General features: G+C 34.9%; 1 protein-coding gene across 1 annotated transcript in view; it reads left to right on the top strand.

The window, feature by feature from the left end:
* PRKAA2 (protein kinase AMP-activated catalytic subunit alpha 2) overlaps positions 1 to 16,278 on the top strand; it is a 118,125-nt gene that overhangs the window by 74,984 nt on the left and 26,863 nt on the right. The window contains exons 3-6 of the mRNA XM_007947401.2: positions 1,480 to 1,573; positions 5,869 to 6,013; positions 7,848 to 7,935; positions 9,609 to 9,833. Coding sequence (XP_007945592.1) covers positions 1,480 to 1,573; positions 5,869 to 6,013; positions 7,848 to 7,935; positions 9,609 to 9,833 — 552 coding nt within the window. The remainder of the gene's footprint in view (positions 1 to 1,479; positions 1,574 to 5,868; positions 6,014 to 7,847; positions 7,936 to 9,608; positions 9,834 to 16,278) is intronic.

The raw sequence follows: 16,278 nt of genomic DNA on the forward strand, positions 1-16,278 counted from the left end.
TTCCTGGCTTTTAATCCCCTTTCTCCTGCTCTTCCGGCCTGCTGCTTTGGGCGTCCCTGAGTTGTCTCTCCTCACCTGTATCCCTGGGGCTGACTTCTCTTTTGTCCGGGTTCCTGGCTTTTAATCCCCTTTCTCCTGCTTTTCCGGCCTGCTTCTTTGGGCGTCCCTGAGTTGTCTTTCCTCACCTGTATCCCTGGGGCTGACTGCTCTTCTGTCCAGGTTCCTGGCTTTTAATCCCCTTTTCTACTGTTCTTCCCGCCTGCTGCTTTGGGTGTCCCTGAGTTGTCTCTCCTCACCTGTAACCCTGGGGCTGATACTTAGCAGCCCCAAATAGTAACTCAGTGCAAAGCAAATATTTCTCATAATCATCTAGACTATAGCTAATTATTTATAAACAAATTAACCAATATTAAAAAGTAAAACAATTGTTCATTTATGTAAATGTTAAATGCAACCTTCAGTAAAAACATTAAAATTGTGTTATTTTCAAAGTCAAAACTTAATTTGGTAAAATTGTCATAATGGAAGAGAATTGTAGATTTCTAGGAAAAACTTTATTTTGTCAAGTAAAGATAAGATTATTATTTTTAATGTGTGCAGTTTGAGTGTGTAGGAGAAAAATGTATATGCATACACCCCCCCCCCAATACACACATACATATAGGCATTTAAGGGTTTATTAGGGAAGTTTTTTTAAGTATACAAAAATAATAAAGCTGCATGTATCTGTTATTCAGTTTCAACATTTGTTAACTTGCGTTTAATCTGTATCTTTTCACTACCCTCATTCATTATGAAGCAAATTTTAAACATTATATTTTGAATTTGTAAACTAGAAGATAATGACTTTTTTAAAAAATAACATAAGCAGAGTACTTTATCATACCTAAAACATTAAAATAATATTATTAACCATCCAATCAATATTCAGCCTTTCTTGATTATTTCATAAATGGTTTTAAAAGTTTGTTTGAATCAGAATCAAAACATCTATACATCATAATCAGTCACTATATATCTTAAATAACTTTTAATCTATAGCTTCCTCTCCCCTTTTTTTCTTATATTTTATTTATTGAAGAAAGGTCATTTGCCCCCTTTCTGCATTTAGTGATGGTATAAATTGTGGTATCATTTAGATGTCCAAAAGTATTTTTATTTTTCCCTTATCTCTTTGACTGTAAATGAATTATTCTTTAAATGGGCCTAATTTAGTTACTGAAGAATAAAGGATTTCAAAGATTGTGTGAACATAAAAGTGTGAGGATCTAAAGGAAAGTCTGTTATCCTCAGGAAATAGATGAGTTTTGTAGAGCAGCATGTTTATGTTCTGATTAGTTTGGTAACATTATATAATTTGTTGCCATATGAATATATTGTAAAACAGTGGACTATGAAATGATAGCAAGAGTAGACATCCTATACTGATTTTGGTTAAAGTGACATATTTTTATCAACTTTTTTCATTTACCAATAAAGATACCAGGTGATCAGCACACCAACGGACTTTTTTATGGTAATGGAATATGTATCTGGTGGTGAATTATTTGACTACATCTGTAAACATGGACGGGTAAGTAACATATTATCTAGTACACTAAGCCCCTAAGCTTTAGAAAGAGAGAAGTTTTTGGAAAAATCCAACCATAAGTATATCTTAATAATGTTCAACTAAATATAGAATATTAGACAAATTGTCTTTTTTTTAAAAAAAAAAATAAACCTTTCAAAATACTAAGTCTAGGAAATATGCTCCACTTAATTGCCAACATGATGAGTATGGTTTTCAGAATGAAAAATCTGTTTCATAAGATTATGTTGAAACTTCAGTTATTTCCTTTTCTTATGCCACTTGCAAATAAATTGTTTTAGATTATGTTTTATAGTTGATTAAACATTGTGTGCATACTAGTAAATATTACAAAACCAAACCTATTGCTATTGAATTGATTCAGACTCATCGCAACCTTACAGGACTTAGTAGAACTGTCCCATATAGTTTTCAAGGCTGTAAATCTTTATGGAAGCAGATTGCCTCATCTTTCTCCCATGGAGTGGACTGGTGTTTTCAAACTGCAGGCTTTTTGGTTAGCAGCTGAATGCTTTAGCCACTGTGTTGCTAGAACCCCTTTACTGAGTACTAATTGAATATCAAGTATTAACATCTAAGGATACAAGATCAACATACATCAACATCAGTTGAATTCCTTTACACTAACGATGAGAACTCTGAAAAAGAAATCAGGAAAGCAATACCATTTTCAGTAACCGCCCAAAAGGAGATATATTTCTGGTTAGGAATAAATCTAACTAGAGACACAAGAGACCTATACAAATAAAACTACAAAACACTGTTACAAGATACCAAAAGAGACCTACATAAATAGAAGACTGTATCATGTTTATGGATAGAAAACATAACATCATGAAAATGTCAGTACTACCCAAAGCGATCTACTACAATGTGGTCCTGATTCAGATTCCATCATCTTTCTTTAAAGAGATGGAAAAATGAATCACTAACATTGTATGGAAAGGAAAGAGACCCCAGATAAGTAAACCTCTACTAAAGAAGAAGAGCAAAGTAGGAGATCTCACACTCCCTGATCTCAAAACCTACTGTACAGCCACCATAGTTCAAACAGTCTGATACTGGTACAATGATAGACACATAGACCATTGGAACAGAATTGATAAAGCAGAAGTAAATCCTTCCATCTATGGACAGCTGATCTTTGACAAAGAGCTAAACCCATTAAATGGGGGAGGAGATAGTGTCTTTAATAAATGTTGGTAGCAAAACTAGATATCCATTTGCAGAAAAATGAAACAGGACCCAATATCTCACACCATATATAAAACCTAACTCAAGTTGGATCAAAAACCTGAATGTAAAACATATAACCATAAAGACTATCAAAGATAAAGTAGGGACAACATTGTTGCTGTTGTTGTTATGTGCCGTTGAGTCATCTCCAACTCATAGGGACATTATGTACAACAGAACAAAACACTGACCAGTCCTGTGCCAGCCTCAAGATCCCTACTATACCTGAGCCCATCGCTGCAGCCACCATGTCAGTCCATCTTGTTGAGGGTCTTCCCATTTTTTGTTGATCCTCCACCTTACCAAGCATGGTATCCTTTCCAGAGAATGGTCCCTTCTGACAAAATGACCAAAGTAGGTAAGATGAAGTCTGGCTGTTCTTATTCTAAGGAGCATTCCAGCTGCACTTCTTCCAGGACAGATACATTACTTCTTTTAGCAGTCCACGGTACTTTCAGCATTTTTCGCCAACACCACAACTCAAAAGCATCAACTATTCTTTGATCTTATTCTTTGTCCAGCTTTCACATACATATAAGGCTATTGAAAATATCATGGCTTGGATTAGGTGCATCTTAGTCTTCAAGGAGGTATCTTTGTTCTTCAGCACTTGAAGGAGGTTTTTGTACTGGATTTACCCAATGCAATATGTCTTTTGATGTTTTGACTGCTGCTTCCATTGGCATTGATTGTGGAACCAACTAATATGAAGTCTTTGACAACATCGATCTTTTCCCATCTATCATGATGCTGCTTATTGGTCCAGTTATGAGGACTTTTGTTTTCTTATATTGAGATGTAATCCATACTGCAGACTGTAGTTTTTAATCTTCATCAGTAAGTGCTCCAAGTCATCCTCACTTTCAGCAAGCAAAGTTGTGTCATCTGTGTATCTCAGGTTGTTAACGAGCCTTCCTCCAATCCCAACGCCACATTCTTCTTCAGATAGTCCAGCTTCTTGGATTATTTGCTCAGCATATAGATTGAGTAAGTGTGGTGAAAGGATACAACCTTGATGCACTACCTTTTTGATTTTAAACCGTGTGTTGTCCCCTTGTTCTGTTTGAACGACAGCTTCCTGCTCAATGTACAGGTTCCTCGTGAGTACAATTAAGTGTTCTGGAATTCTCATTGTTCTTAACATTTTCCATGATTTATTATGATCCACACAATTGAATACCTTTGCATTGTCAATAAAGCACAAGTAAACATCATTTTGGTGTTCTTTGCTTTGAACTAAGATCCATCTGACATCAGCTGTGACATCCCTTGCTCCACGTCCTCTTTTGAATCCAGCTTGAATTTCTGGAAGTTCTCTGTCAATGTACTGCTGCAGCCATATTTGAATTTCTTCAGTAAGATTTTACTTGCATGTGATAGCAATGATATTGGTCTATAATTTCCATATTCTGTGGGATCACCTTTCTTTGGAATGGGCACAAATGTGATCTTTTTTCCTGTCAGTTGGCCAGGTAGCTGTCTTCAAATCTCTTGGCATAGTCGAGCGAGTGCCTCCAGCACAGCATCCTTTTGTTGGAACATCTCAGTGGGTATTCCTTCAATTCCTGGAGCCTTGTTTTTCACCAGTTCCTTCAGTGCAGCTTTGACTTCTTCCTTAATACCACTGGACAAACTTAGGGGCCCTAATGCAGGACATAAATACACTATTGAACATAACTAAAAACACACGAACACCAGAAGACAAAATAGATGACTAGGACTCCAAAAATTAGACACGTACATGTATCAAAAGATTTCACCAAAAGAATAAAAGAGAACCCACAGACTGGGAAAAAAAATTGGTAGCAACATATCAGACAAAGGGCTAAACTCTAAAATTTGTAGAAAAATTCAGCAGTCTCATATCAGCAAGACAAATAATCCAGTTTAAAAATGAGCAGAGGACATGAACAGACACTTCACCAAAGAAGACATTCAGGTAGCTAACAAACACATGAAGAAATGCTCCTGATCATTAGCTATTAGAGATGTAAGTCAAACAACAGTGACTAATAGCCCCAGCACTAACAGCAAAGTTTAAAAAAATAGAATATAATAAATACTGGCAAGGGTGTGGAGGGACTGGAACCCACATGCCCTGCTGGTGGAACTGTAAAATGGCGCAACCACTGTGGAAAATAGTAAAACACTTTATTAAAAAGTTTCAAATAGAAAGACCATATGATCCAGCAAACCCACCGCTAGGTGTATATCCTAGAGAAATAAGAGCTATGATGTGAAGAGATACATGCACACCCATGTTCGTCACAGCATTATGTGCATAATAGCAACAAAATGCCTGTCAGTGGAGGAATGGATCAATAAACTATGGTACATACACACAGTGGAATACTATGCAGTATTAAAGAATAGTGATGAATCTGGGAAACATAACATGTATGAACTTAGAGCCCATTATATTGAGTGAAGTTAGTCAATCATGAAAGGACAGATATCATATGAGACCACTGTTGTACAAAGTCAAGAAAAGGATTTTACAAAAAAGAAATATCTTTAATGTTACCAGGGGTGGGTGGGGAAGGTTGGGTGAACCACTCACTAAAGAGTAGACACATATTAACTTGAGTGAAGGGAAAAAAATTAAAAGTAATCAAAATTGAGCACTAATACCTAATCCCATCTGCCCAATTAGACTTGAAAATTCAAAACAAAGTCCAGAATGCCACTTTACTAAGCAAATGTAGTGATTTTCATATTGTAGGTGTTTGCTAGTTGGTTCTGTCAGTAATACTAAGTTATGACAGACAGTAGGCTATTCAGATGTTTATTGAAAATCAGAATTAGTAGCCTACATTTAGTTTTCCAAAAGTAGAATGGGAATATTACTGCTTGTCAGCAAAGAAAAACTTGTTGATTGACATGTTAAACTTCTATACAAGTTTTTGCTTTGTTTGTTTGTTTTGCTGAGAATTCCAAAACAGTTAATGAGCTTAATCATATTTAGACTGATTATGAAGTTAAAGCTGTTGCTATGTAGATATCCCAGATATTCTTAATGTAGTTTCTTTTATACTCGATAGGTTGAAGAAATGGAAGCCAGGAGACTCTTTCAGCAGATTCTGTCTGCTGTGGATTACTGTCATAGGCATATGGTTGTTCATCGAGACTTGAAACCAGAGAACGTGCTCTTGGATGCACAGATGAATGCCAAGATAGCTGATTTCGGTGTGTAACTCCAAGAGTGTTTAGAAATGTACTGTTGTTGTTATGTGCCATCGAGTCGGACCTGATTCATAGCGACCCCTCCTTGGGTTTCCAAGGCAGTATTACTACGGAAGTAGATTGCTCAGCCTTCCTTCTGAGGAGTGGTTGGTGGGTTTGAAATGCCAGCCTTCTGGTTAGCAGTCAAGTGCCTTAGGCACTATGCTACTAGAGCTGCCTTTCAAAATGTGTTAGTAACAACATTTATAGAAATAAGAATTTTAAATTTTCTTTTATCATGAAAGCAGATTAGTTTCACAGTCTACAAGCTTAAAAAAAAAAATTACCATTGCTATCGGGTCAATTCTAAATTATGGCAACCTCATGTGTTAGAGTAGAACTTCTCCATAGAGTTTTCTTGGCTGTAATCTTAACAGAGGCAGATTGCCAGGCCTTTCTTTCATGTTGTCACTGGGTGGACTTGAGCCACCAACCTTTATGTTAGCAGTCAATCACAAACTGCACCACCAGGGCTTCTTTGCATTTAAACACACTTAACAAGATGCAGATACCTCTAGAAAAGTTAATGAGCTGTGGGTACACTAAGTCAGTTCAAATTACATTTCTTCCTAAAGCAGTAATACTTAACTATTTGCTTTCTTTTTGTGGTGGGAGTCACAAACTCCTTTGGAAATCTGATGAAAGTATGGACACTCTCCCTGATGAATGCATATAAACAGAGGTACATGAAAATTTGCCTGCAGTTTTGGAGTTTTATACTCCTGAATCAGTCTATGGACGAGCTAATACTTCTCAGGATAATATCTATACTAACAACTTGATGAGAGATTAGGAGTTTTTGTCAGGGGTAGAGGAATAGGGTAAATGTAATTTTTATGCTCTGAACACTTTCTAAGGTGACCATACCTTAACAGGTGCCTTAGTAGGGTATTTGGGAAAAGTATTAGGAAGTGAGAGAGTATAGAAACAGAGATGGCAAGGTGCAAAAGTTTATTGTTGCTTTTTTCAGTTTTTTGTCCTGTACTTTGTCTTTGATCTAAAAGACAGAAAACTAATTTCCCAATTTGTCTTCTCCAGATTATTTTGTTATTGTTGGTAGGTGCCATTGAGTCGCTTTTAACTCATAGCAACCCTATGACCCTATATTTCGATTAAAGTTTGTTTCGGTATATTATTTTTTTCTATGTTAAATATTACTTTCCAAATTAAAAACTTTTAGAACATAATCCATTAATAAATTGGAGCCTTTCTGATTTGTACTTGAAGATTTTTTCAAAAGGCTTTTGGAAGCACAGTATTAAAAAAAGCAGTCGTCTCTGTTTTACTTTCTTCAGTTGTAGAAGTGGGTAAATTATATTTTGATGCTTTAATTTTTGGTAAAGGTAATATAATTTAGAATAACCTCATACTTATGAAGTGAATAGATACTTTTATTTAGAAAGGGAATTTAATTACAGTTATTCATGTGATATGCTTTAACTATTTTGTCATAGTGTTGTTGTTGTTGTTATGTGCCGTCGAGTCGGACCCGATTCATAGCGACCCCACCTTGGGTTTCTGAGGCAGTATCACTACAGAAGTAGATTGCCCCATCTTCCTTCTGAGGAGTGGCTGGTGGGTTTGAACCGCCAGCCTTCTGGTTAGCAGTCAAGTGCCTTAGCCACTATGCTACCAGAGCTCCCTTGCAATAGTGTAAGCACCTGAAATATTATTCCAGCTAATGCTTTCAATGCAAGATGTGGAGGTGTGCATTAGATTTAAGATTGTCCTCCTACATTTATCTACATCTGCTTTTGAAAAATACCTGGCACCAGGTAAGCATTGCTTTCATTTTCAGGATTATCTAATATGATGTCAGATGGGGAGTTTTTGCGAACTAGTTGTGGATCTCCAAATTATGCAGCACCTGAAGTCATCTCCGGCAGGTAATAACATATCAGCCAAGAGAGTAAGCTTTTTGTAGTCCTGTATTTATTCCAGTAACATTTAATTAAAACAGATTCTGTTAGGATAAAATTTTTAACATAGCTGAAACAAATTGTCCCTTTATTTTTCTTTTGAAGGGTAGGATGATTATACAGGCTTGCCTCATTTTATTGCATTTTGCTTTATTGTGCTTCACAGATATTACATTTTTTACAAATTGAAGGTTTATGGCAACCCCATGTTAAACAAGTCTGTTGGTATCGTTTCTCCAAAAGCATCTGCTCACTTTGTGTCTTTGGGTCACATTTTGATAATTCTCACAGTATTTCAAAGTTTTTCATAATGCTGTTGCATGCTTAATAGACTATGGTGTAAGCATCACTTTTATATGTACTGAGAAACAAAAAATTTTGTGACTACTTGCTTTATCACAATAATTTGCTTTATTGTGGTGGTCTGCAACTGAACTCATAGCATCTCTGAAGTATGCTTGTATTAAAAACTTTTAGAAACATTTAATTTAGATTTTGTTATAAATGTATTTAAGGAGTTGCCCCATACTGAAACATCTTGATTTAACAACTCTTTTATTTTAGAAGAATATAGATAAGAGAGGAAGCATTTGGTCATTTAAGCTAGTGTTATTTTAGGAAGCACATAGAGTATTGTTTTGTATTTTGTGCTGGAAGAATGAAGCTTTTTGGGTAATACTGTCATTTCGTGAAATTAAACTATATAAGTGGAGATTGTATAATTGCTCATTGTTACATTTGTTAAATGTTCAGACAGATTTCAGTGGTAAACTCATATCTTTTCTACAATGTCAGATTTCTGGTTAAAAACCTAACAGATTTATGTGAGAAAAAAAAAGAGGGTATTAGTCTAAATAGCAGATATAGGAATTTGGACAATAAAGCGAATGATGGACAACAATTTTTATAGAAATATTATATTCCTTGAACTGGAATTGTAGGGATTTACTTTTTTACCTCAGACCCAGGTTTGGGTTTGGTTGTGTGGTATTAGGGAAATTTTAATGCTGTGGAAAAGTTATGGAAAGGAAATAACTTCCTAGGCATAGCTTATCTGGAGCGAATTATTGAAGAAACTAATCTTAGTTGTGGGAGCTGGCAAGTGATTAGAATGAAAGTATTAGGCACTTAGGATAATGTGATACAGGGTAAGTACTGTCAGAGAGAGTGACAGGACTAGTTAGATACTTTAATGTTTCAAATATTCTTTAAAATAGGTGTGCCAAGGCTAAGAATTCTGTATGTGCATTTTCTTTTTTGTAATATTCTTATGGTAAAAAGATTTAAACTATATGCTATAGTAGTATTTTCTCACATCTAAGCTCATCTACTATGATATTTCTATCAAAAATCATCCATACAAAGTTTTACATCATTTTTTATTCAGTTAGTAAGTTTTAGTTAAATATGTTGCTGACAAACAAAATAACATTTTCTCTTGGCAGACTTGAATAGTAATTGTTTAGACTGATTATTCTCTGAGGAACAACCATTGAGTATTGGAGGTCATGGACCTCATAAAGGACTTTGGAAATTAATCCATACCAAATCTATACTGTGTGTATACAGAAGCAAGGTGCATATGGATGAGAAAAGGTGGCCCTTACATTTCAGACTTGTGTTGTCATCTTTTTGCTTAGATTGTATGCAGGTCCTGAAGTTGACATCTGGAGCTGTGGGGTTATTTTGTATGCTCTTCTCTGTGGCACCCTCCCATTTGATGATGAGCATGTACCTACATTATTTAAGAAGATCCGTGGGGGTGTTTTTTATATCCCAGAATACCTCAATCGTTCTATTGCCACTCTCCTGATGCATATGTTGCAAGTTGACCCTCTGAAGCGAGCAACCATCAAAGACATAAGGTGATTATTTCTTTTTGTTACTGTTATGTATGTTTTCTAATATGGCTAATAGTGCCACTAATTGAGTGTCTCTTTTATGCTAGGCTCTGTTATACTTTATTCTCTGTAAAGATTTTACTAATTACAAAAACCTGATCATGTCGTTCATCTATTAATCTAATTTTCCTCAGACTTTACTGCACAAAGCCCCTTATAATAAAGCTCTGCTTCCTTCTCTTGAAGTCTTATCTCCACTCAGCACCACACTCCTTGTACCAGTCCCTCAGCCACATTGAAATTTTCCTTGTTCTTCAAATATAGCATATGTTTTATGCCTTCATGCATTTGTTTACAGTCTTCCCTTTGCCTCTCTTGCCTTATTTGCCCTTTTTGACCTGGTAGATTTCCATTCATCCTTTAGAATTCTGCTCACATGTCACCTCTGTTGTGAAATCATCTCTGATTCCTCCAGGCAATGCTAGTTGCTTCCACTTTCATTCTTATATTGTATCTTGTTATTTCTAAATGTGTCCTTGTCCTCTCTTACATTATGAACTAAGTGAGGGTGGAGAGTGTGCCTTACTCATCTGTGTATGTAAATATGTATGTGTGTGTGTATGTATATGTTACATATGTTGTTGTTGTTGTTATGTGCCGTTGAGCCAGACCCAACTCATAGCGACCCCTCCTTGGGTTTCCGAGGCAGTATCACTATGGAAATAGATTGCCCCATCTTCCTTCCGGGTAGTGGCTGGTGGGTTTGAACCACCAGCCTTCTGGTTAGCAGTCAAGTGCCTTAGGCACTATGCTACCAGAGCTCCCATGTTATGTATACATATATAGATATCCTCAGAAAGGATATAGTGTATTCTCAGAAAATACTTAAGTATCTGAATGAATTTCAAATGGAAAAACAGTGTGAGATTTATAAATTTTATGTATGGTTGATGAAATACAGCATTAGAAGCATTGCTATACATTTGTGATCCAAAAATAGCTGCTAGTGGGGTTTATCTGAAGGATCTCTTGTAATGTGAGAAACTTTGGAAAGTGCAGTTGCTGGTACTACTGTGAATATGACCTTTTTATAGTGTATACAAGCCAGGGTGATTCATTACTGTCTACATATTACCTGTCAGGTCATGTTTCTTAGAGGTTTTTTGTTTTTGCCTGCCATTGACAAACATGTTCTTTTGACATCTTTCCAGAATCCTTCCCTTTCTCTTCATAAGCCAGAATGACTATTTTGAGACTTTCGATCCTTGGAATACTTAAGTGGTGGTGGAGGTAGTTGTTTATATGACTGCTGCCAGTCTCTTTTGCAAGCAAGGGATGATTCCTTTTCCATTTATGTATCCTTTTCTTCCCCTAGCTTTTCTTCAGTGTTATATGCTTCACATAAAAATTAACACCAGATTTAGTTATGGAAATGAACATACAAAAAAATCTTTTGTGTTCTTAGTTCTTTAGAATAAACAATTCACTTAATGGGCTTTCTCTTAGAAAATTAGACATGTTGATACACTTGCACCTTCTTGTATCAGCATATAAATATAGAATAGTAAAACAGATGTTTGTATATTTATAGGATTTAGAAAAACAATCTAAATAAAAGTCTAAGAGGATGAGTTGATTTACATGTCAGTAGGTGGTAGTGAGTAGCTCTGGTGGCTCAGCATTTTACTGCTAACCAGATGGTTGGCAGTTCAAACCCATCAGCCACTCTGCAGAAGGAAAACTGGACAATCTACTTCTGTAAAGATTTACCACCTCAGAAACCTAAAGGTGGTTGCTGTGAATTGGAATCAACTTGATGGCATTGAGTTTCGTTTTGGAGGTGGTAGTGGCATTCATCTGTGTTTAAAATAATATAATAACTTGAATTTGTAATTTTCATCAACTTTTTTATTTATCCATATTGAGTTTGTTAATGTTTGGGAATTCATGATTTGATAAAATACTCGCACAAGAGAAAAATTATTAATTAATTAAGTTACTATATGCCAAGCATTTTGCTAGACATTGAACATATTTCATTTTGTTGATTTTTTAAAAAATTATTTTATTTTTGTGGTTTTTTTTGAGAATATACACAGCAGAATTGTTGTCAGTTCAACAATTTCTATATGTACAATTCAGTGACATTGAATACATTCTGCAAGTTGTACAGCCATTCTCACCTTCCTTTTCCAAGTTGTTCCTTCCCATTAATATAAACTCACTGGCACCCAACGTTCCTATCTATCTCTTGAATTTCTGTTTTCAGTTTGATCCCATATAGACAGATCTTAAAAAGCACAGTGCTCAAGGCTGACATTCTTTACAAATTAAGCTCAATTATTTGGTTAATAGAAGACTTCAAGAGATATTTTTGATTTGAGGTTTCAGTTTTAAATATTATTTCAAGGCACTACTTTCAGGGGTTCATCGAGCCTCCACTGCCTCGATAATCTGGATTCTATTAGAATTTTAAAATCTGTTCTGCATTTTTACCCCTTTTGATCAGGATTCTGTTATAAAATCTTTGGTCAAAATATATATATAAAACTTCATTGACTCTTAATTGGTGGTATTATTCTCATTTTACTGGCTATGAAACTGAAGCTTACAGAAGGTATATAATAATGATAATAATGTTTATCTATCTCTCTGCCCCTATTAAGGAGCTCTGGTAGTGTAGTGGTTGAAGCATATAGCTGCTAACTAAAAGGTTGGCCATTTAAACCCACCAGCTGCTCTGCTGGAAAAAGATGAGGCAGCCTGTTTCCATAAAGATTTACAGCCTTGGAAACCCTGTGAAGCAGTTCTCTTCTGCCCTTTAGGATTACTATGAGTTGGAATTGACTCGGTATCAGTGGGTTCTGTTTTGGTTTTTGGTTGTCTGTATTAAATTATGAGTTTCTTCAAATTAAGGAACAACTATTAATTTCTGTCAGATGCACAATTTTTGGCATATATCGAATATTGAGTAAACCTATGTGGTTTGTTGAAAGTTATACAACTAATGAGAGGCAGAACTGGGCTCAACTCAGAACTTGCCTGAATTCAAAACCTGTGTTATTTCCACTGTTGCAAATTATTACATCACTTTGTTGACATCTGTCCCTTCTAATATGCCATAAAACCTTGTGTTTTTCTTATGCTACAGTAGTCTGTCATATAGTTATTTTTTGTGCATAGCTTATTTATCTTAAATGATGGCAAACCAGTGAAGGCTAGGAAACATATGTCTGTATTTATTTGTTCATTCAATCAGTTTTGTTTTATTTATTTAACAAATATTTATTTATCATCTACTCTGTGCAAGTCTATGCTTAGTGCTTGGAACATAGGAGTAACATACTGTCTTCATGGAACTCCTTTGTTTTCGCAAGTACCTTAAAGTTCGTTGTTGTCTTGTTATTAGGTGATAGCAAGTCAGTTCTGACTCATAGTGACCCCTTACATAACAGAATAAAACACTGCCTGGTTCTGCCCCATCCTTACAATTGTTATGTTTGAGCCCATTGTTGCATTGACTGTGTCAGTCCATCTTGTTGAGGATCTTCCTGTTTTTTGTTGACTCTCTCCTTTACCAGGCATAATGTCCAGAAACTAGTCTCTCCTAATAACATGTCCAAAGTATATGAGACAAAGTCTAACCATTCTTGCTTCTAAGGAGCAGTCTGGCTGAACTTCTTCCAAAACAAATTTGTTTGTTTTTCTGGCAGTCCATGTTATATACAGCATTCTTCACCAATGCCATAATTCAAGAGCATCAGTTCTTTTTTGTTCTTCCTTATGCCCACCTTCCACATGCATATGAGGTGACTGATAATACCGGCTTATGTCAGGCTGACTTTAGTCTCAAAGTGACATCTGTGCTTTTTTTAACACTTTATTTAAAGAAGTCTTTTGCAACAAATTTTCCCAATGCAATAGTATCAGTATTAATGTTATTGTTATTAAAAATGAGAGGCCTAAAATTCAACTGTCTGATTTTTCTGTTTACTAGCTATGGGCATGTTAATTAACCTTTTCATGTTGTAGTTATTTCATATATATGTATACCATGCTTGGTAAAGTAGAAGGTCAGAGAAAAAGAGGAAGACCTTCAGCAAGATAGATTGACACAATGGCTGCAACAGTGGGCTCAAACATAGATAGCAATGACGATGGTGCAGGACCTGGCAGGGTTTCATTCTGTTGTACTTAGGGCCGCTGTGAGTTGGAACTGACTCGACAGCACCTAACAATATATATTTTATTGGAGGTTAGCTCTAGATTGAACCATATGAAATTGACATTTCTATAGGTCAAAAATAGTTGAATACTACTGTTGTTTGTTGTTGATATGTGCACTGGGCACTGTCTTCTTCTGTTGTACTTAAGGTCACTCTGAATCAGCATCAACTCCATGACACCTGACAACAACAACAATTAAATCTGTTTGTTATAGGTCTATTCATATTTTCTGTTTTTGCTTGAGTCAGTTTCAGTAGTTGTATCTTCCTAGAAAGTTGTCCATTTCCTCTATTTTATCTAATTTGTTGGCATTAAATTGTTCTTTGTATCCCCTTATAATTCTTTTCATATCTGTAAATTTGGTAGTAATGTCCTCTCTTTCATTCTTGATTTTAGTAATTTGATTGTTCTCTCTTTTTTCTTTCTAGCTAAAATTTTGTTAATTTTGTTGATCCTTTCAAGGAATCAATAGTTGGTTTTGATTTCCTCTTGTTTTTCTATTCTCTATCTTATTAATTTTCACCCTTGATTTCATGTTTTTTTCTTCCTCTGTTTGCTTTAGGTTTAATTTTCTCTTTGATAGTCTGAAGGTGAAAGAATAGGTTATTGCTTTGTCATTGTTTATCTTTTTAACTATAGGCATTTAGAGCTATACATTTCCTCTGAACTGCTATAGTTATATTCCGTAAGTTTTAGTATGTTATGTTTTTGTTTGCATTCATCTCAAAATAGTTTGTAATTTCCCTTGTGATTTCTTCCTTGACTCATTGTTTATTTAGGAGTATGTTGTTTAATTTCCACATATTGTGAATTTTCTAAATAGTGATTTTTTTCCAAATCAGTGTTAATTACTTCTAATTTTATTCTATTGTGGTCAGAGAACACATTTGTGTAGTTTCAGCCATTTTAATTGAGATTTGTTTCATGGCCTAATTTATGTCCTATTCTGAAGGCTGTTCCATGTACACTTGAGAAGAATGTATATTCTGTTCTTGTTGGATGGAGGGTTCTATAAACATGTTAAATCTAGTTGGTTTGTATTGTTGTTTAAGTCTTTTATTTCCTTGTTGATATTCTTTCTAGTTGTTTTATTCATTATGGAAAGGGGAGTATTGAAATCTCCAACTATTACTGTTGAATTATCTACATGTCCCTTCAATTCTGTGAATTTTTGCTTCATATATTTTAAAGCTTTTTCTTTGTATCATATATTTTTATAATGTACCACTTGTCTGGCAGTTTGTACTGTGGTGGCTTGTGTGTTGCTGTGAGCCTAGAGGCTATGCCACCGGTATTTCACATACCAGCATGGTCACCCTTAGTGGACAGGTTTCATCAGAACTTTCAGACTAAGACAGACTGGGAAGAAGGATGGGGTCATCTACTTATGAAAAAATTGGCCAGTGAAAACCTTAGGAATAGAAGTTTATTTTACTTTATTAAAAATAATAATTTTTATAATTATTATTTCTTTTTGATGGGTTGATTCTACATCATTATTGCATTTTCTTTGTCTCTAATAACAATTTTAATCTTAAAGTATATATTATATGATATTATTATACCCTTTCCAGCTCTCCTTTCATTATTTCTTACATGATTGCTCTTTTTCCATCCTTTGACTTTAAGTCTAGGTATCTTTGAATCTAAGAATGTGTCTTGTAGACAACATATGGTTGAATCTTATTTTTTTAAATCCATTCTGTCAATTGTTGCCTTTTGATTGGTGTGTTTAATTCATTTATATTTACCTTTTGCTTTTTGTTTTTATATATCTTATTAATTTTTGTTCCTCTGTTCCTCCATTACTGCATTCTTTTTGTGAAATAGGTATTAGCTAGTATTCTATTTTAATTTCTTTATCATTTCTTTTACTTTTTTCTTTTCTGTTATTAGTGGGTGTCCAGAGGATTACAATTAATATCTATGATAGTCTAGTTCAGACTAATACCAACTTAATTTTAATGATGTATGAAAACTTTTGTTCCTTTATAGTTCCTATCCTTTCCCTTCCTATGTGGTATTATTGTCAGACAAATTGCATCTTTATGTAAGTCCATCAGCATAGCTTTATAATAATTGTTTTATGCAGTTGTTGTTTAGTTCAGGTAGAAGAAAATAAGAGTTACAAAAACAACAACAACAGACAACATATTACCTTGTATATTTACCTATATGGTTATCTTTACCTGTGCTGGTTATTTCTTCATATAGATTTTTTTTTTTTTTTTTTTTTTTTTTT

The sequence above is a fragment of the Orycteropus afer genome, unplaced genomic scaffold (genome assembly GCF_000298275.1).
Source record: "Orycteropus afer afer isolate SDZICR_OR568_19922 unplaced genomic scaffold, OryAfe1.0 scaffold00183, whole genome shotgun sequence".
Classification (NCBI taxonomy): Eukaryota; Metazoa; Chordata; class Mammalia; order Tubulidentata; family Orycteropodidae; genus Orycteropus; species Orycteropus afer.